At 35.9% G+C, this 22,297-nt stretch overlaps 2 protein-coding genes across 2 annotated transcripts; both read right to left on the bottom strand.

Moving 5' to 3' along the window:
• Positions 1 to 8,355: 8,355 nt before the first annotated feature.
• LOC133865657 (protein JINGUBANG) lies at positions 8,356 to 9,961 on the bottom strand. Its single transcript, XM_062302082.1, has one exon. It carries the CDS (start codon positions 9,904 to 9,906, stop codon positions 8,575 to 8,577), a length of 1,332 nt encoding a protein of 443 aa, XP_062158066.1. The 5' UTR covers positions 9,907 to 9,961; the 3' UTR covers positions 8,356 to 8,574.
• A 5,561-nt stretch (positions 9,962 to 15,522) lies between these two features.
• On the bottom strand, positions 15,523 to 21,544 carry LOC133865650 (ABC transporter B family member 15-like). Its single transcript, XM_062302073.1, has 8 exons — positions 21,521 to 21,544; positions 21,196 to 21,431; positions 21,030 to 21,084; positions 19,465 to 19,649; positions 18,915 to 19,372; positions 18,235 to 18,775; positions 16,173 to 18,133; positions 15,523 to 16,090 (listed from the first exon to the last, which is right to left on the bottom strand). The coding sequence occupies exons 2-8, from the start codon at positions 21,379 to 21,381 to the stop codon at positions 15,715 to 15,717; spliced, it is 3,762 nt and encodes a 1,253-aa protein (XP_062158057.1). The 5' UTR covers positions 21,382 to 21,431; positions 21,521 to 21,544; the 3' UTR covers positions 15,523 to 15,714.
• Positions 21,545 to 22,297: the final 753 nt, after the last annotated feature.

Genomic DNA, 22,297 nt, shown 5'->3' with positions numbered 1-22,297 from the left:
AGTTGGCGAAACCAGTCAAAGGGCTTTTGGGATGATTCAGCCACTTCAAAAGCAGCCAAAGAGGTTGGCAGTGTTAGACAATAGTATGAAATTCAATAATTTAAACTATAGTTGAAGACTATCACTTAACTATAATTTAAGACTATCAACTAGTCACAGTTGAAGACTGTGACCTAGCTACAGTTGAAGTATATCATTTACTCACAGTTGAAGACTATGACCTAATTAATTTTAGTTAAAGTCTATTTGTATTATTCTTATCTATCTTAGTTCTCCTACAAATATGAACTTGTTATATTAGAAACGAGCAAAATGTAATCCTTTGAGTTTTATTATATGGACGTAAATCATATACTGAATCATATAATTCTTTGTATCTTTATTTATATTTCACTTTATATTCATTTGTCAATTATATTATCTTTTCTTTCACGCAATCACCCCCTATAATAGTGGTGGTGATGAGAAACTAGTAGTGACGGGTGCAACAATAAGGGCGGCGGTGATGATGGTTACATTTAAGGTAACAATCGGTGGCTATGTACTAAGAAATTTTTTAACATGGCAGAATCTTTGCTGTTCGTTTAAAATGGACGACCTAGGTACTCCCGGTAAATCCAAGTATGATAGCTGTTGTTCAGACAAAAACCTTTTTGTTTGCTAGTTCTTTGATGAAAACCTTCATTGGGATTCTCTCGATCATCTGAATCGATCAGCATTCCAAATCTAACGTAATTATTAGACTTCTTGTGTCTTATACTCCATCTATTTCGGTGTAAAATGATTTCGATATTTTATGATGTTTGGTAGGAGCGAAAATAATGGTCAACGAAAATTATTTTCGGTTTGATCGTAAAGCCTTCTTTAATTTGTAGAAAACGATTTACGGTTTTAAAAACCATAAATCGTTTTCCGAAATTAAACTTTTCGTCCTTGCACGCACGTTTGATATCCGATTGCCGGAATCCGGCAATGGTTGGTCGTCGGAATCCAGGTGCACTGGAATTCGGCCGAAACTGGCCGGAATTTGGCCACGGTCAGAAGTGGGCCGAATTTAGCCAAAATGGCCAGGATCAGGCCGGATCTTACCAGATCCGGAGGAGTCCGGCCAGAATTCGGCCATTTTAGTAGGAATCCGGCCAAACATGCTCGCCGGAATCCGGCAACGGTGACCGGACGTTGCCGGATTCCGACAACAGTTACATTTTCACCTTTCGTAATTTTTTCATACAAACCAAACGCGGAAAATATTTTCGAGAAAATTATTTTTTTTAAAAATAATTTCGTCGAAAATATTTTACAATAAAAACCATTTTACGACGAAACAAACGGAGCATTAGTAATTAAACTATGCCTTTACTTCTTGAATCAAATTCACTCAATGGCCTTCTCTTTATATATATATATATATAGTTCAGCACGTGGTATTCTAAAGTAGTATGCCGAATTTGATATTTGACTTCAAGAACGTTGACCTTAAACAAGAATATATATACCCTAGCTATATAGTCGCTCATAGCCTCACAATTTCAAAGATCGATCCACCAAATCACCCAGATACATTTTTCACCTTTCTTTTGGCTGTAAATTGTAATCGCCATTCAATTACATTCCCCGACTTCTGTTTGCGATATTAATTGGCCCAATATTAGGCCAACCACAAAAGGAAAGAATATGAAAAGAGGGGGAACAACTAGCTGAATATGGTTACATGCAATGAACACCCAACCTACGATTTCCACACTATTTTTTTTCTTAAACATCAAAGAGTTGCTTATCTCTCTTTACAATTACACCTCCATATAATATATTATATTCGGCAATGTAGAAGACAGCACAAAACTTAATATATAAAATCCCTGATTGAAAGGGACTGGCCGGTTTCTCTCTTACTTGCAATGTTCAAAAACTTGTTGGAAAAAAGAATAAAGCTGGTCATGAATAGTGGAATGGATATTCTAGATAAGATATAGTAGTATGAAAAAGGAGAACTCATCCTAGTTTGTGTCGGGGAGCATTCCCACCATCTTTTGGAGATCAGAACCAAAATTGCTGCAGCCACATATATCCTTTTCCCATTCACATGGGCGCACAAATGACTCGCCCATACACACACACACACACACAGAGCTTGGCGAGCATGAACAAGTTGGCAAGTTGGCAAGTTGAGTGCGTAAATGGCAACGCTGCACATGTGATCTGGCTGCGGGGGCTTAGAGAAGAGGAAGATGCGGTGGACACTGGCCACCTAATCTTCTGTTAATTAAGGCATTGTTTATTTGCTCCTGTCACCATGATTTTGAGGAAGTTCGTCTTGTCCTGAATAATAATAATAGCAACTTGCGATTGAAGTTGATCAGTACTATCGATCGATCGATCGATGCTATCAACGTGGTCTCTGTTGGTCGCAAGATGCGACCTTAAGGGCATTCATTCAGCTTTCTGTCTGGATAATTATTACGTTCCTAGCTAGCTACCACATGCATGCTTGAACATGGCTTAATTTTTTGCTTGCTTCTGGATGATGATCATTAGTTACACTAAAAATAAATGGTACCCATATTGTCAATCTTCCACTGCAAGGCCAACCAATTTCTTTCATGTTTTTCTTTCCCAAGCATATATATGCGGTAATGGAGTTGTAATCAAGGGCTTGGCTGAGCCTTGTAATATATAGACTTATGGGCTTATGGCGGTATGCCTTTTTCAATATTTGATTTTTTGTAATTGGCCATGATGTAACAGTTTGACGTACCTAATGTTTTTCTTTATTCCTCAATCCAAACAAGTTTAACAGGAATTAGAAATATTATCATTTTTTATATAAGGAACAAGAGACAACTTCATGGAAAAGGATTCTCTACGGAGATTGATCGAGGATCCATTCTACGTGGGACGGTTGAACTTGAAAAAGAAGAACCCGTTATCAGAGGATAAAACCTCTTTAGTTTTTGTTTCATTGAACTTGAAATAGATCATAAAATAGACCCTTTCCATTTTATAGTTCAAATTTTGTTCTTTTAATTATTTTATAAACTATAAAATGATCAATCATTTCCAATCCAAGTGGAATAGAAAGGAACGTGATCCCATCGTGACTCATATTACGATTCAATTTTGTCTTAATGATATTCGCCGCTATTTTAACTATAATAGAAATTAAGGAAATGACTGACAAATTTGTCTAGTACGTACGTAGCTAGGGTTTTTGTGAATTCTTGCTGGATGAGTACTACTGCTCAATTAATTAAGGCTTTGTAAAATTGACAGAAGGCTCGACCCAAAGTAATTAATAAACTACATGCATTTGAAAACCCATTTATGTAAATATTATATATATTCCCTCTTCTTCTTTTTCACTTTTTCCTTATTTAATTGTATGTATCATTTGAATTTTTTCTAATCATATTCTATCCTAAGCGCGATGTCACGTACGTACAGTCTTTCTCATATATGTGTGTGTATATATATACTTTATCTCCCAGTGTACATGTCCCCCAAGTGGAGTAATTGAAAATAATATCGATTTGCGTATGAGGTCCCGATTTTGAAGAAGATGAGCCATGCTCACTGCCCGGTTTGTTGCATGCGCGTATATATATATATATATGTTACGTACCGTTGGCCACAAATTGATAATAAAAAATATAGCAATTATTTCCTTCGATTTGCGCCAGTACTCATGAGTACTGACCCCATGGCTATCACCCCCATTCTGCCTTGCTTTCCTTCATTTCCCAACTTGCCAACTTGTTGTTGTAGACCTGCTTTAGCTCAAAAAAAGAAAAAAAGAAAAAAAGGAGAGAAGATAGAAGCAAAAATGAAGCCATTTATCTCCAAACTTTATCCCTTTTTTCTTTTTTCTTTTTTCTTTTTTCTTTTTCAGCTTTATGTTCATAAATGTTGGGTAATTATCATTTTTCAAGCCAAAACGGACTCACATAGCGGCCCAGCCTAATCGGGCCCAACAGGTTGGCCCGATCCACTAATCAGACGCTCAACGAAAGGAGAAATCGTGTTCAGATGTTGAGCCAGCATTCGAGGAGGAGCGGGCAGCTAACGATCGAGATTACCTTAGCGGCCAAAACCCTAAGGTAACGCTGAGAGCACCTCAACACAGAACTGTGTAAAAATATGTATCTCATTAATAGACATGGAGAGTCAGAGATAGAAGATCCTCGCATTTATTAAAATCTTTAAGCATTTATTAGATAAGAGATTAGAAGGTCAAATTCGATCAGTGGAAGGAGGGATGGCAATACCACGCGTAGCTCGCCAGGCTAGCTCATCATGCCAAGAGGTCAAAACGTTATAAATGGCTGTCGTTCATGTCATATTTAAATCATTGTTTACCCACGCTAAGTTAACAGTAGACTGAAGATTAAGAAATCTCACACGTGCAAAGTAATGGAAGAAAGATGGTATAAATAAAAGCCATAAAGCTAGTATATATCACCTAACTTATCTGATACCATTTACTCTCCTTCTCAATAAACTCTTACTAACAACTCCCGATAAGCCTTTATTATTTTGCTGGCACAACAAGCAAAGCTCAGAACATTTGTTCGCAATATCCGACTAGCCAAAGAACCGACCCCACGCTAACACGTCGCCATTAAAAAATTGTACCAACAATAAACAACAAATAAACTAATATATATATATATATATATATATATATGACGGGTCTAACTTTTGTGCCGTGCTCAACAACTAAAGGAAGCGACAGAAGGAGAAGCTTCCTTGATTTTCAAAAGCGCTGAGGGTCCCTCTAGGAAGCGACGTCGGACGGTATATACGTGCTGTTTCTTGGAGAGCAATATTTGAGACTAATTGTCATTGATCTTTTTATTATCCATTAATTGAGTAATATTCATTTCAAACTTTTGGTACACCGTCTCTCTCTCTCAACCATCATCCATTGAAAAAAAAACACATTGCTTTGGAATTAATGCTTTATTGAATGAATTGTTTCAAATGATGCACTGTAACTCTCTAATCAATTAACAGCTCTTTGGGTTTCAACCGATGCTATAGAGTGTGAGCATTTAAACTTTATTTTTATTAGTTTTATTTCATCAGCGTGACTAAAGCGAAGAACCCTAATTATCATAATCGTCCCAAATAAGCAAACAGATAAATAACTTTGAAAGATTCAAAATTTAATTGATATTTTAAAACTCATTTCTAAAATAATATAGAAATTCCTTTATATAGGGAAAGTTTGAGTATTTTTCAAGCAAGATATTTGGAAAAATAAATAAATAAATAAAAATACAAAACAAAGTTACATAACCGTAAACTTAAAGACAAAGTAAAATTCTTATACATAAAGTAAAATATATTATTTTAAAAATAATCTTCAAATATTTTGTATTATTTTTTCTATTTTTGGACCGATCTTATTCAAGAAATAATCTTCAAATCTTATACCTGATTTTCTCCTGCATCAAGTACACCACATGAGCTGGTTTTGATCATGAAATATGTAGTTCTTTTTAATTTTAATTTTTTTTCTAATTAAATGAGGAAAAGGATTACATAAGAGGATCATTACCACTCTGAATCTGTATGGAAGAGATAATGAGGCAACCCGTAGAAATCCTACAAAAAACATGATTGGTAGCTGCCCATTTTACTAAAGCATGTGCCCTAACATTGATCTTAGGAGACACTTTCATAGTATTCCAATTATGAATTTAGGACAAAACTACACTAATATAAGATTCAATATTTAAAAAACTCCAAGAAGAAAAGAGGGCTGGCCGGACTATTAATTGATGGCTAAGATTACCAAAAGGGCATCATCACCTTCAGGAGAAAAACTATCAAAACCCGCAAGAACAGCTAATCGAGTAGCAAACAAGACTGCTGAAGCCTCACCAAGAAGAACATCCGAGAAAAACAATTATTGAGTAGCAGCCATGGAAAACAATTACGTGCAGTGAGGTAATGAATTCATTACCACACTGTACGTAATTAATCTGATCAGACATTATCCATGAATGATTTAAACCTAGTATTCTAGAAGATACATAAATTTTCAATGTCACAACAAATGAGATTCTTCACAATCAATACCTAATTATGCAATGATTACTTTCCAAAGACAATTGTGAATGAATTCGATAATCTTATGGTAAGTTTAATATTCAACGCTTAATGGTACTATTGGACCAACCCAGTTGACTAGGCTGTATGTCGGCACACACCTTCTCTTTGAAGTTTGACCCTACGATATCCATTTTCTTTTTACCACTTCTTCGATTCTATGGGTGTTTCACTGGCCCGGCTGACAGTAGGGGGGGAAAAAGGATTAATTTTTTTTGAAATGGAAAAAGGATTAATTAGTACTATATATATAATATTCTCAGGTATTACGTTTAAACAATACATTTGATAGTTAGTTATGCCAGTTAATTACGTTTTAAATGGGGTTATCCAGCTAAGCACTGGAATTTGATAAAGGACTTCTTTGTCTTCGTGTTCCATTTTTTCTATTTTGAGAAAAGTACACATAATTTCTTCAATCTACCATTTCATTGTCAATGCACTCTTCAAACTACCAATTGTGTCAATGTCCCTTCCTAAACTACCAAAAAATGTCAATGTTCTCCAAATGACAAAAATACTCATCATAAAATTATTAAAATAAAATAAAAACTAAAAAAATTATTAAATAACAAAAATTTATACCAAAAAAATTAAAAAATAAAAATTAAAAACTGTTTTTTCTTTTTCTTTTTTGGTTTGTTTATTATTATTATTATTTTTTTAAAAAAAAGTAAATTTCATTTTTTTTTCCTTTTTTTTTTAAAAAAAAAAATGTTCTTTTTCTTTTAAAAATTGTTTTTATATTTTTTCGTTTGCTTAAAAAAACGTTCTTTTTCGTTCTCTATTTTTTTTTTTGTTTTTTATTTAATTTTTTAATTTATTTTTTAAAAAATAATTTTTTAGTTTTTTATTTTTAATTTTTTAGTTTTTTATTTTTTAAATTTATAAGGACATTTTTGTCTTATTCAAAAAATTTAAGGGTCATTTTTGTCTTTTTGTTGGTTTTAAGAGGGACATTGACATTTTTTGGTAGTTTGAGGGAGAATATTGATACAATTAGTAGTTTATAGGGTACATTGACAATAATGTGTTAGTTTGAGAAGATTATGTGTACTTTTTCGATCCCTTCTTTTTTCTGCTATGTGTCTTGGTGTGTTCCAATAATCCAATATTTTATCCTTCAAAACTAAGCGGAATAACTTCCTTTTTTTTTTTTTTTTTTAATAGGTAAACTGAGGGGAATAACTAAAGAGGTTAATTCATGCATTTCGGCATGATTTGCGTTGACTTTAAACCTTAAGTAAGTCTGAATCCAATGGTTGTGCGGTTCTAGACTTTGTCCTTCTCGAATATTATTGGTAAAAGATAAAAGAATATTACTAGATCGGCCCCTAGAATTGATGAAGAAAGAACATTGTTTTATTACTTTTTTGTCCCGAAAATTGATGAAGTATTTTGCCTTTACTTTGACTCAAGCACATACGCTTGTCCCGTGTCTCACAAATTAGTCGCGGTTTGGAATCCTTGACTGTGATTATTGGTAAAAGAAACGGGGCTACCAACTTTTTTCTGAGCGAAAAATGACTTGAAACTTATCTCCTGAGTCACAAATTTTAGTAAATTGGGATTGGCTCTAATTTTGTGTTTGAATTATATATTAGAGTCAGCCCGACTATTACTATAATTGAAAGAGTAGTTTAATTACTTATTTGAAGAGGAAGTCGATTGCTCGATTACTTATTCGAACAAGTGAATTAACAATCTCTCTCAACTATTTGTCCGAGAAAATTTTGAACCTAATTGAGGACGAAACCATATAACTCCATATTGGCAGTAGTGCCAACTAGACGTACAAATTCAAGCATAGCATAAATCTGCTATCTTTCATTTAGAGTCTCTATTATTGTGGGCAGTTAGTCCAACCTAATTTAGTGGTAATTCGGTAATTTACGTAATTTGATTATCTTAAGGGTGCCACTGCAAATGGATGGAATTTGAAAAACAATACCTACAAGCTATGGATATTGTTTGGTACAATATCCATTGACTCGTCTTTTATTAAATCACGTATTAAGGTTTAAAATTTATCAAATCATTTTTAAAAATTCGTATTAATTGTTATCAATTAACTGATATTTGTTCACTTAACTTTTTAATAGTGATAAGTGACACAGAACCATCAAACTATACGTATTGTGTTCTATAAGAAATAAATAAGTACGTGTCCAAACAAACAATCTAGTCAACTAATTTAACAAGCACCTGCACATGGGACATATTATACTCTTGACACATCATCACTAACTTTAGAATAATATAACTTTTTACATTTATTTATCACGTACACGCATATAACACCAACTAATATGAGGTATGTTAAGTGACTTATAATATTAATTATGTAAGATACATAAAAATGTAAGACACTTAAGACTCGTCGTGTCCGGGCACTTTTGACATGAATCTAATAAATGCATAAATGTAAAATGAGTAACTTCAACCAAAAATCTCCTCCTGATTTCATAATAGAACATGTGAGGATAATATTGGACTGTTAAGACTTGAAACTGAGACCTGCCACACCTTAATCTCCCCATCAAGAGTACCACCAAAGACAGACACGACACCGTTTGATGCGCCTTCTGAAACAGCCGCCAACGACTTCACTGGCTTCCGGTGTCCATCCAGTACAGACAAGCAACAGTACCTTGCATCGTGTCCCCGTTGCCAAATCCTGATCGTGCGATCAGCGGACCCACTGAACAACAAACCAGAGACGTTGATCAAGCACAGTATTGCCTTATTGTGACCTCTCAACGCCCCTGTGACCACCATGTAGTTCGCACTGTCCTCTCTCTCCCACACCAGTATCGAACGGTCACACGCACCAGAAAACAGCACCGATCCGTCGTCGTTCAAGGCTAAGGCGTTCACAGCCGATTTGTGCTTTTCCAGTGTTGCTATCAACACGTGGCGCTTCTCACCAAACGGTTTGGTCCAAACCCGGATTCGCCTGTCAGCGGACCCCGTGTAAACGGTTCCGTCAACGGAGACCGCCACGGTGTTGACGGCGTCTTCGTGAGCTTTAATGGCCTCCACGCAACGGAGGTCAGAAGCCCGCCATACATTCAAGCTCTTATCCCACGAAACCGAATAGATCAAACCGTTGTTAACGGCTAGGCCCGTGACGGCGTCGGCGTGCTGGATCCAGAGCCGCTTCTTGTGACGACGAACGGTGACGTAGTTCTTAGGAAGTACGAAACGGCGTAAGCGGTCGTTAATGGTGGGGAGCGTAGCTAACAGTTTGTGTCGTTTGGTGGCAGTTCTCTGCCAGACTCGGATCTTACAGTCCTGGTGAGCAGTGATGACTTTGCCGTCACAGAAAGTGACAGCCTTTACTGAGCCGGAGGAGGAATCCTGACCGTTGAATGCTTCGAGATGCGCGGAGGTGGCGCTATCGTAGACGTTGATTTCGTGCGAGGAGGCTGCGTAGAGGAGATTACCATGGACCGCGAGGCAGGTGATTGGGAGGGACGACCTGGGTTTAATGGACGCGACGCAGAGCTGAGAGACGGAGAGGCTTAGGGTCTCTCGGGAGAGTTTCTGGAGGGAAGGGACAGATGGTAAGGTTTGGAGGGAGAGATTGGATTGCAGGCTGTCACTGCTGGTAGCGGCGCTAGAGTCGCAAGATGACGAGGCGCCACTGGTAATATCGCAGTAGGAGCTGCTTGTGTCGGAAGCCAAGAGATCCGGAAAGGGTGGCCGGTTTTTCTGGAATGGGATGGTTGAGTCGTTTTCGGTGGTGGTACAGGCGGACGAGGAACAGATGGCTAGCCAAGCGTGGAGCCTCATGCCGGCTTAGAGAGAGAGAGAGAGAGAGAGAGAGAGAGAGAGAGAGAGAGGGCCTGTGTGGGAATTTGTGTGAGGGTATATATAGAAAATTTGAAGAGTGGTGCCAAGTGGTGAGACATGTTGGCGAAGAAGACGAGAGACGATAGGTCCGAGGCACTGGACGCGCCAATGATGGGTTGTGCTGGACGTCGACGTTGACATTGATAATAGCGATGGCGAATGAGCTTGCGGCTTGGCTCATCACTCATCAGGGGGCAAAATTGTACTTTGACGGTTTTGGGTTCTTGTAAATGCGTTACAGTAGAGCATGGTTGGCTACTGGGTAACGGCTTAGCTAGACCGCAAGATAGATATCTCCGCTGGCTGAAATGGGCCCATTTGGCTTTTGCTTTTGGCATTTCACAGGGGCTGTGGTGTATTTGCTATCGAATTCCTGGGGACACAGTGGTAATAATATATATATATATATATATATATATATATATATATATGATAATGGATGGAAACGGTTATAACTTATGTTGTATGAAAAAAAAAAAAAAAAAAAAAAAAGCAGCAGCCCACGTCTTCTGCATGGGTTTGCATTCCCAAAAGGGTGAAATAGCTGGTCTGCTTGTGAGTTTTGTCTTGGAGTCTCTTCTGTGAATACTTTCTTCATGCGCACACTATTTCTTTTCGAAACATCCCATAAATGTGAAAAAAAAAAAAACAAATGGAAAAGAAGTTAGTAAGATGATCATTATTAGGTAGCAGGAGTACAATTTGCTTGTAATCAGTCCAAAAGTCAGCCTTAGAACGGACCCATATACTGGCCATTCCCAAATTCGATCATCATCTTGGACTTTGTGCATTACACTCCTGAGCCCTTTCACGTGAAGAGTTTATTTCATCATAAACTTCATTTATGAGATCCATTATTATGTAAGCAGAACTATATATTATTCCAAGAATACTTGTACTCTTCTTGCAAAATACAAATGGGATTTATGGCGATAATTAATCTAACTAGACTCTAAATGTGTTTTTTTTAAACTTACTCTCTTGTCGTATGAAATTGTTATATAGGTACGTACCAATGTGGGGGCAAAGGATTTGAACAAGAGTCCATTAGCAAATAAGCATATATAGTATATCCTCAAGTCTTTGAATAGTATTTCCAAGTCCGTAAGAGATTAGGAGATGTCATACGTACGGATCTCTAGTGTTATTTTTTATTTATGTTTATCTTTTGGTATTAATTGTAAGACTTCGTATATCCTATTGCTGAATAAATAAAATAATTAAAGAAGTTAATTATCAACTTTAATAGTTTGAGAGGTTTAGGATTCCTCGAACTACTTTAAAATATAATTTATGTTATGTTTTCATTCCATGTTACGTAACATAAACATAGATTTTTTCTATGTTTCAAATCATTATTTTTTTTAAAAACACTTCAAAACAAGATGTTTTCTACAATTTTGTTTAAAATTGCAAAAATTATGTTATGTTGCAATTTTCCATTCTATGTTGGAACAATTAAGCCCATATTCTCTTTAATATAGAGAGTGCTAGTAGGGTTTTTGTTATGAATATGTTGTGTTGTAATCTTAAATTATTATTGAAATAGTCGCACTTTTGTGGATATAGGCAAATTATCGAACCACGTAAATTTGTGTCTTGATTTTTCTTGCTCTCTCTTTTCGATTTCATATTATTTATCATTATTGCACAGTAACAACACTTATTCACTTAATAACAAATCTACAACTTGCAAGTTGATAGTTTTTTAACAAATTAATTAATGCCATCTTTTTCGTAGATAGGCCGATGGAAGCTTCATTGTTTGACGGCAGGGGCATTGATATTTACAAGCCCAAGCAAATAAAAAACATCAAGAACAAGGATAACGATCGATGCTGGCCGTATTTACGAAACCAAGATTCACTTTCTTGGGTTTTCTGCATGCATTTAGGCAGAACCCTAGTTTTGAATTTTGATGCTATTTTATGCTGGTATTAATTTTAAAGACTTCATAAACATTGGTGGGTAATATAGATTTCTGGGGATCAAATATCTCTTAGAATTTATACTTATTCTATCGATCGATCGAGTAAATTTCTTTGAATTTTAACCATTGTTTTGAAATTATGTTTTAAAATTTATCATATTTGTTAGAAAAGTATTCTAGTGCCAAACGCTAGATCAATTCACACCTGCAAAAATACATGAAGGATGTAAGCACAAGATCTTGTCGTTAAGGGATAACTCTGATGCTAAGCAGTATAGTATTTGTGAATAAAATATAAATGCACTAAGTCTCAATTTTGAGCTTAGGGCAAAAAATTCATTTAACCTGGCTTATATTTACTTTTTATAGGGGCTCCAATATAACTGCTTTCATGTACACGTGTGAGTGCATGCCCCCATGATGGTGTAAGCTTGAACGACAATTATCCATTATGGGGAGTGATCCTTGTACCCTTTATGCACAACAATGGTACAACACCAAGGCACATTGGGGTGGGACCCAAATGTGTGGGCCTCACCCCAATGTACTTTGGAAAATGTTAGATTTACAACACCAATACAACAACTGTACAACAATCCCTCACATGAGGGTGGGTCCCACATACTAGGGCCCACCCTTATGTGAGGGGTTGTTGTGCAGTTGTTGTATTGATGTTGTACAAGAATCAAATCTCATGTACTTTGATATTGTGTCATTGTTGTGCATTGTGGGTGTTTTGATTATTTTCCATTATCCTTTAAATTAGAAAAATAATCCCATGTCGTTGATATGTTCGTGGTTATTACCCTCGCGAGGCACTTTATTTGTTTGGGAAAAGATTCCCTACTACGCAAGTAGAATTGAAAGGGGCTTTGGATCATTTTTATGGTCTACGAATATGAATTTTGTGCCAGGTAGCTCAACTCTCGACATTATCAACATTTCTTATCATATTTATTTTTAAAATTTTAGTTAAAATAATAAATCATAAATATCGAGATGATAAATAATGAGTTATTAAAAACAAATATGGTAATAAATAATTATACCACAAAATCTGATCCATTTAATTTCTTTTTCTTTTTCTTTTTCTTTTTTTTTTTTTTTTTTTGAATAAGGCATTTAATTTCTATGTCAACATATTAAAGTGTCAAAGTTTTTTTTTTTTTTTTTTTTTTTTTAAGAAAGGCTAATCCAAGGTTAGTTGACATTGTCAAAAATGAAATAATGGTACGCACAAAAGATATGGTTTCAATGAAGGGTCCAGATTTAATTAGGACTTTCTTAATTTAAACTGCAGCATTTCTTTTACAAAAAAAAAAAAAAAAAAAATTGTTTGTTGTGCTTCTGTTTCCTTTCCTTTTCTTATTTTCTTTCGTTTCTTCGTCTTTCATTAATTTCTTCTTTTCTACGAGCACAAAAGAAAATGGTGTGTTGTGGTGTAGATATTTGCCAGGAGAGGGGTACTTGTGGACAAAAAAATATAAACCATTTGATCGAAAACAATGAATGTTTTAAGGATGACCAAGTTTTGTGAGACGAAAAAAAAAAAAAAAAGTCAATGAAAATTGTTTGCAAGGTCAACGAAAAATAAGGGGTTTAGGTTGAAAAATAACTTATCCCTAGCTCTCGGGAGATGTAAGCCATTTTTTTGGAGGCGAGCTATGCTCTTTTGGGGACGACATTTCATTGATTTCAAGTGTGCTCCCAAAGTGCACTTTCAATGGTGACGATAATATTGTCCCAGAAGGCTCTTTTTTCCTTGTGACAATCATTTTCTTTGGTAGTGGAGTTAGACGACGGTCGTTTTTGGATAATCAACAGCTGTCCTTAAAGATGCATGATATCACAACCGTCGTCTCTGAGCCACCCCACAAGAAGGGATCCTTTTTGTCAAGCTATAGGAATTTGTCGAACATATGTTATATGAGTCATCATTTTTGTTCCCTTTAGAAAATATGCATGCCTTGAGTATATATTAACTGAAGTTAATTAAAAATAGTCATTTTTGTTTGCCTAGACATTCTGAAGCACTAGTTACGTCTACGCTATCCCATACCCTAATATCTTTACAATCAACCTGCCCAAAATAGGAGTTAACTTTCTGGTGTCACATTAAAAATATTAAGCAGATGTTATAGCATAGAAGTAAGAAAGCTAACATCACTTTTATGTACCAAAATATAGGAGGTGACCCAAAAGATTTTGCAGCTTGGTCACCTTTCAAGTTTCCATCAAGAAACATTTTTCTGCAATCTTACAATCTTAGGGTTAAGGATCGATCATTTTTCTGATAAAGCATGAGTATAAATTAATATAAATGAATACAAAATTCACGTGTTATTTAGAATTTATACTGACTTTGTTTGAGCCTTATGGATTTTGCTGCATACTTTTCAAGCAGTATAATTGCAGAAGGAATTGTTATTAATTACGGTATTAATTCATTTGTATGACTCTTGCTTATATAAGAGAAATACTCTGAACATAAACAGAGTTAAAGCTTCTTTTTTCTTTTTTCTTTTTCCTTCATTTTTTTTTTCTTTTCAAAACAAAAATAATAGTTGTACCGCCATGATTCATGTGAAGCATTTTTTCTTATCTGGGTGAGAGGATTCCATAAGTAGTTGGCCACACTAAAGAACATAACACCATGAAAACATGTGTCATAAATGCCAAGTTGGAGAATGTAAGATTTTATCTTCTATATATGTCCTATATGCCACATGTATATATGATTTATTATATTAATTAATAAATTGTTTATAAGGTGTACGGTATAGTAATTTACTTAGGGTGCGTTTGGATTACGATTTCATAGACAATAAGTGCGATTTTAAACCAAATCGCAGAACATAGATCGTTTGAGAACTGCGTTTTTAAAAATTGCGATTTGAAAACGCAGAAAATCTGCTTTTTCAAATCGTAGATAAGATGATGCTTTTTTGAAAACGCAGAATTTTAAAGATAAATTCGCGATTTTAAAGGCTAAACTGCGATTTTGCCAAACGCTTAACTACGTTTTTAAAATCATTATTTTCAAATCGCATATTTTAAAATCATTATTTTAAATCGGACTTTTTGAAATCGCAAACCCAAACAGACCCTTACAATTAGATTGCCTAATGGAATCAGCATTAATTTGCAAACTGATTTGATATCAATTTAATTCATTATTTATTCCTTGATGGGAGAAAGAATTATAGTGAATTCTAATTTGAGGGTCCCTAACCTAGCCTATAAATATAGAGCATGTGTACTCCATCAATACGACATTAAGAAGATACCTCTTTATTATATTGTTATTCTGAAGGTTTTGTTTCATAAAGGTTTATTAATTCGCTGAAGCAAAGATGGTTAGAAGTAACCCTAAAATCTTTTATTCTCCGCTACGTATTTGTTTAGCATAATAATTGTGTTTATGCTTACAGGTATTTCATTTGTATGACTCTTGCTTATATAACAGAAATACTCAAAACATAAACAGAGTTAAAGCTTCTTCTTTTTTTCTTTTTTCTTTTTTTCCATTTTGTTTTCTCTTTTCAAGACAACCTAAAACACAAAACACTCAAAAATCCTTTCACTATTTTTTCAAACAAACACCAAAAAATACCATCAAAAAAGTATTAACAAACGAAACCATTGTAATAAGTGATTTTATCTTGGCAGATTGAATCTATCTTAGAGGAGTCTCCATATTGAACCTAAACACTATCTTATGCAATGGGTTATTGTCATGCATGTTGGTCTTGCTTTTTTAATGTAAAACAAACTGGTGGAAGGAACGACATGTTACACATTGTCAATGAGACGATGGCTCACTTAGGTGGGGAGTTACCGTTTTGTAGCTTAATTAAAGAATAGTAAGCACCACCACGTCCAATAGTGAGGAGATCATAGTGTGATCCTCGTTCCACAACCTTCCCATCACTTATCACAGCTATGGAGTCCGCCTTCTGTATTGTGGACAGTCGATGAGCTACAACTACACATGTTCTGCCTACCATCATCTTCTCCAATGCCTCTTGGACTAGCTGTTCTGACACACTATCGAGGGCGCTGGTGGCCTCATCCAAGAGAAGTATTGCTGGGTCTTTGAGTATAGCTCGAGCAAGTGCTATCCTCTGCTTTTGGCCTCCTGATAGCTGGACTCCTCTTTCTCCACAGTAAGTATCATAACCATCTTTCATAGAACTGCATAACAAAAATGGCTTTTCACCAAAAACGCAACTTATGTAATCTGTTTTTGAGCAATATAAAGGAGAGAGATGCATACCTTATAAATTCATGAGCATTCGCGAGCCTTGTTGCCTTCCTTACTTCAGATTCTATAGCATTCTCTTTACCATAGACAATGTTCTCACGAATAGTTCCTGCAAAAAGGGTGGGCTCCTGACTCACTAATGCAATATGTGACCTTAATTTCCTCAAATTGTAGCTCTTGATGTCACGTTCGTCTATCAATATAGATCCATTTTGGGGGTCATAAAATCTTTCAATCAACCCAATGACAGTGGATTTGCCTGAGCCACTTTGTCCTACCAATGCTATCGTTTTTCCAGCTTCAATCTTGAGACTAAGGCCCTTGAAGATCATTTGGTCAGGCCTTGCTGGGTAAGAAAAAAACACCTTCTTGAGTTCTATGCGGCCCTCAAAAGTTTTTTTAACTTTAATACCATTATGGTCTTCAGGCTCAATCTCACTTTGCCTGTCTATGATTGCAAAAACTGATCTAATCGCGCTGCCACCTTTGGCTATATCAGAAGTCATGCTTCCTGCATCTGCAATGTCTTTACCAGTGCTAATCAACAAGAAGAAAACCTGAAAAAGGTGTTTTGGAGTGACCAATTTCTGATTCACAAGCCTCCCTCCATACCAGTAAGTCAAAGCTACAGCAGCTGTCGTCAAAAATTGAGAGAAAAACAGGCCAAAACCTGAAAACCATGATTGTTTGACACTTTCCTTTCTGGGACCTCTCATTGCTTCTTCAAATAGGCTCAATGTTCTCTCCTGGGAGCAAAATGCAGTGATAGTCCTATGGTTGATGGTAGCTTCGCTTGCTAGTTGACTGCCCTGACTTTGTGCTGTTTTTGCTTTTCCAGATAGCCTTTTCATCAGAACACTCTTTGAATAGAAGCTCACAATGAGTAAAGGCTGCATAGCAATCATTACAATGGCTACCCTCCAAGCGACTACTAATCCAACTATAAAAGCCAAGCACGCACTAAAGAAAACCTGAACGAGCAAAGACATTCGTTCTACAATGAGGGAGCGAACCATATTGGCTTCAGTGGCTAACCGTGCACAGATGGCTGCACTTGTATTATCATCTTTATCAAACCATCCTATCTCAAAGGTTAGCAATTTCTCGAGCATCTTTTCTCGCACCCTCTTCGTTAAACTCTCTCCCATAATTGCAAAACTGTAATGTTGTAAGAGATTGGAAATGAAACAGAGAACTGCTAGGCTTAAGAAGATGCAGCAATAGAGTCTGATTTCTGATTTAATGACAGACTTGTCATTTATAAAGTAAACTGAGATAACTGTTCCCAGGCAATAGCCTTGAATTGGGGGAATAGTTCCATAGCAAGCAGCCCCTAAACATCCAAGTAAAGCTCGCTTCCACTCAGGTGCACTCATTTGTAGTAATCGCCATTGGGAATATGGAGGATAATCATTTTTTTCTATCTTTTCATCATTATGGTAATCGTAAGGGTGCCTTTGGAATGTGTGTGCGAGATTGATGGAAAATGCTGAGCTGATGGGATAGGCTGGGCTGCTTTGCCAGCTTGATCTCACACTAATTAATGGTGTTTGGGGAGTCCTAGGACTAGTTTGTTGCCAATGATATCTATGTTCTGTTTGATGATAGGGACTACTGAAGCTTTCATTTTGCATGCTCGGTTGCTGCAAATGCACCATTTTGCTATATGCCCCACCCTCTCCATTGTTCATGTGCATTAGCTCATCATGAGAACCAGATTCAACCACTCTTCCCGATTGAAGAACCACTATCAAATCAGCCCTGAGGATTGTGGAGAGGCGGTGGGCTACGATAATTGTTGTCCTCCCTTTTGAAGCCTGATCCAAGGCTCCCTGTACTATTCTTTCCGACCCTGCATCCAAAGCACTCGTGGCTTCATCAAGCAAAAGGATTCTTGGGTCTCTGATCAAAGCTCTTGCTATGGCAATCCTTTGCTTTTGCCCTCCAGATAATTGAACTCCAAATTGTCCTACCTGATCAGATACAGGCAAAACATTTCCAAGGTGTAATTCAACATTAAAAACCAACTTATTATTGGACTAATTAAGGAGTAAGAAAAACATTTTTTGCTTACTTGACTTTCATATCCTTGGGGTAGTTCAATGATAAAGTCATGTGCATTTGCAGCCTTAGCTGCATGTATAACAAGATCCATTGGAGCTTCTTCCTTGCCAAACAGAATATTCTCTTTTATGGATGTAGCAAAGAGAATTGGCTCTTGGTTAACTAGTCCCATCTGGGACCTCAGCCATTTAAGTTGTAGTCTCTTTATTTTGTACTGATCAAGGAGAATATCTCCTTTGACAGGGTCATAAAATCTTTCAAGCAAGGAAATGATTGTAGACTTGCCAGAACCACTGCCTCCTACAAGACCTACAGTCTTTCCAGCTTCCACCCTAAAATTGAGTCCTTGAAGTATAGGTGTAGCAGGTCTTGATGGGTAGCTAAAGTAGACCTCTTTAAATTCGATTTCTCCTCTCACATATGACAGGATTTTACCTTTTCCATCTGCAGAGTCTATAACTGGAATCCGTTCAATCATCTCCAGAATCCGAGTAGTAGCGTTTGTTGCCTCTAAGATGGATGAGAGATTTGGGAGCACGTTCATAATGGACCTGAAGATACAAATAATCCCCAAATTATTTTAGAATAATTTATATACAAAGAAAATAAAGACTCTTCCCAAGCACAAAACTTGTCATTGCTTATTAATGGGAAAAATGATAGCAATATGTAGGAAGTAAAGTAACTCACACTCCTCCCAATACGACACAGACTCCAGAAACGAAAACAACGCCGCCTTTCTCTCCTCTTTCCGTTACAAGAACACTCCCAACCCAAGCCTGGAAAGCCCAAACTGCAAAAATTATCCCCATGCTCCCCATCAGCAATCCCTTTGCAAAACCCTGCTTTATGCCAAGCTCCATAGTTTTCTGGAGTGAAGAGCTGAATCTATCCAGTGTTTGATGCTCCCCTGCATATGAATAGACGGTGCGGATTGATGAGATTGCTTGTTCTACAATCCCACCGGCAATCCCATAAGCATCCATCATCTTTCTTCCAAGGTCCTGCAGTACCTTACCAAATCCAACTCCTGGAATGATAAACATGAGAGAGAGTGGAAGAGCAGCTAGTGCAAGTCGCCATGAAAGCATGAATGCAACTACTATGTTAAAGATGAATGATGAGATGTGAGCCAGGCAGCTGGGTACCTACAATTGAAGAAATATAGATCATGTTAACACAATAGCAAAAAGAATAAGAAGAAAAAGAAGATGAAAGAATATCTTAGACAGTCAAAAACCTTCTCAGCTATAGTATCTTGGATACAATGGGCATCAGAAGAGATGGTAGAAATGACTTGGAAGGTAGTGGAAGAAGCATCTTTGTTGTCGAAGAAACCAACTTCTTGCCTGAGGACTGCTTTTAAGTATTCCTTTCTTATGCGATATGTTTGTCTTTCTGCAGTTCTCGTCCAACATAGTCCTTCTGTTGAGTGTTAATTTAGTACTTGTGCATCGAAAATTCATTCATTATTATTGTAATATATGATACTAAACGCTAATGTTTCATGTTCTTCTTACCAATTCACATGATCACTATTACAAGTTATATTTTGATTGAGCGGGAAAACCTCAAAAGAAGCTCTGGAATGGCTCTAGATAGAAATGCCAAAATCTAGATCAACTAGATACATTCATTTCCTAGTACTCTTTCTTCTGGGGGTAAAGATCAAAAAGAAGAGACAAATCATTTGGATTCGCGGTATCAAAACATACGATTTAAAAAATAATGATTTCAAATGTGCAATTTGAAAAACATGATTTTTAAAAATGTAGATAATCGTTTGATAAAATCGCAATTTAGCTTATAAAATGGTGCATCCCCTTGCTCGTGACTTAAAAATGCATATTTTTATACATTTTTAAGTTGCTATTTTTTAAAAACACACTTCCAAATGTTACACTTTTCACAGTTTTGTTTAAAATCGCAACTCCAAACAGACTCAAAAAGGTGTACATAAATATCACTTTCAATGTACGTTGATCAAGACCCTAGAGTGCGAGATGCAGCTACAAAGTCAAATCAAACCTAGCTGATGGGAAAAGGTTTGGATTTTGCTGTGGTGTAATAACAAAAAATGGGAAAACTTCACTTACTACTTCTTATCTTTCATCATTTTTGCAATTAAACCCTTAAAATTTAAAAAAGTGTCAGTTTAGAATTATAATCTTTCAAAAGCTTGCAATGCCAACCCTCCCATTCAAATTCATTATTTAATCCTAAGGGGGGAAGTGAAATCCCTAAAATACTCCGTCCAGATTCAAGGTATTTTTGTAATTTTATAAACTTATTAGGGGTATTTTGGGGATTTCACTTATCTACCGTTTGATTTAACGGTGAATTTTGACAAAATGCTTGACATTGCAAACTTCTGAAAGATGATAACCTTAAATTAACACTTTTTAAAGTTTAAGGGTATAATTGAAAAAGTGCATGATAAAAGAAAAATCAAGTGTTGTAAGTGAAGTTTTCTCTTAAATAAAAATTCATTCACCCAATTTTTTATTTTTATTTTTTAAAAAAAGGTTGGACTTTGAAGTCCTACATGGGCATATATATCCTTAAATGTGCATGTTAACCTGAGCAAATTTGGGTCTGCCAAGGCAACAATGGTTTGATGTTCAAGCAACGTAACAACTAGATTTGCAGTTGATGAAAATAATATTTTTAAAAACACATTCATTTGTTAAAACGGAGATTTTTTTACCTTTTAAAAATAAATTCACAAACGATACAGTTTCTATAATTTGTGAAATCGCACGGCAAAATGGAATGAAATGCGTGAATCAAATTAATTATTCTTACCAATGAAAGCCGATATCCCGACTCCAATGGCAACATAAAGCAGCCTGAGTGAGTACTGTAATGAGGCATGGGAGAGCTTGCATGTGAGTTATGCTACAATTAAGTAAATCATATATATATTCAAGAAAATTTCACCAATCTGCAAATCCATCACTGGCATGCATACCTTGTCAACGACGTCCATGGATAAATCAAAACCAGCTCCACCTCCATACTCATTCATCAAACCGCTGAGAACGAACATCGTGACTGGGCACATCGACCCATCACCAATGCAACCCAACGTCCCGAATAACAAGAGCAGCTTGTCCACACCATCGGCAAACCGAAGAAGCCCACGTTTGCTCTCCATATCAGACACCAATACACTTTCTGATGAAGTCGAAGCCTTCGTCTGCTCAGCTATCGATCGGCTATGTATTAATCCCAAGTACCATCCATATATATATATATCAATCAAAGGCCCTGTGACAAGGTAAAAGATCGCTTACTAAGAAGCAGCAGCCATGCACCCTTTGGTTGTTTCTTTTATTTCTTACGCGTCTTTTGCCATCAGCAGTAGCCACCCAGTGATTTTTAAATAATGTGCGCATGCCAGCAGCTGTAGTAGCCACACATTCTCATAACTAAAACTCTGCCACCAATCAGGATTATAAAGGGAGAGAAGATCGAGAATCCTGGTAACTGAGATACTCACGCACAAAAAGCCAGCAACATCGAAGTTGCGAAATGCACCTGTTTCGGGTACCTTTATGAATTAGAAACTTCGTCTGTAATTTTGATCTTTTATTAATTTTATAAAAAAATATTCAAACTTTAAAAATGTTAATTTATGGTATTCATTCTTTAATTTGAACCCTTCGTTAAAATTTTTCGTTAAATCCTATTAAAATTTTCAAATGCTCATATGTTTATTTTTTTTAAAAAAAAATATTATAAATTTTTTTCAAAATTCAGGCATATATGGATATTTTTGTAATTTTCGTTAAATTCTAACCAAAACTTAAATCCTAGCAATTTGTTTCTTTTTTTTTTTTCAAAAAAAATAGTATTTTAGAAATTTTGACAAAATTTAATGAAAAATTTTAACAGAGTATTGAAATTGAAAAAAAAAATTGAAAGATAAATATCATAAATTGACACTTTTTAAAATTTTAGTACTTTTTACAAAAATAATGAAAATTAAGAATTATAAATGTATTTCTTCCCCTTTTTTTTTTTTAATTTTTTTGCCGATTAACATACTGTACATCAGGTAATACATGCAC

Source organism: Alnus glutinosa, chromosome 1, assembly GCF_958979055.1.
Source record: "Alnus glutinosa chromosome 1, dhAlnGlut1.1, whole genome shotgun sequence".
Classification (NCBI taxonomy): domain Eukaryota; kingdom Viridiplantae; phylum Streptophyta; class Magnoliopsida; order Fagales; family Betulaceae; genus Alnus; species Alnus glutinosa.
The sequence above is the reverse complement of the archived record's forward strand: the minus strand, read 5'-3'. Positions and strand labels throughout refer to the sequence as shown.

Coding starts and splice junctions, on each gene's coding strand:
- LOC133865650 (XM_062302073.1), bottom strand. CDS start 21,381: ATGGAGAGCAAACGTGGGCTTCTTCGGTTTGCCGATGGTGTGGACAAG. Junction 21,085..21,195: donor CCATGGACGTCGTTGACAAG/GTATGCATGCCA, acceptor GCCTCATTACAG/TACTCACTCAGGCTGCTTTA. Junction 18,776..18,914: donor TGTGTCGTATTGGGAGGAGT/GTGAGTTACTTT, acceptor TTGTATCTTCAG/GTCCATTATGAACGTGCTCC.
- LOC133865657 (XM_062302082.1), bottom strand. CDS start 9,906: ATGAGGCTCCACGCTTGGCTAGCCATCTGTTCCTCGTCCGCCTGTACC.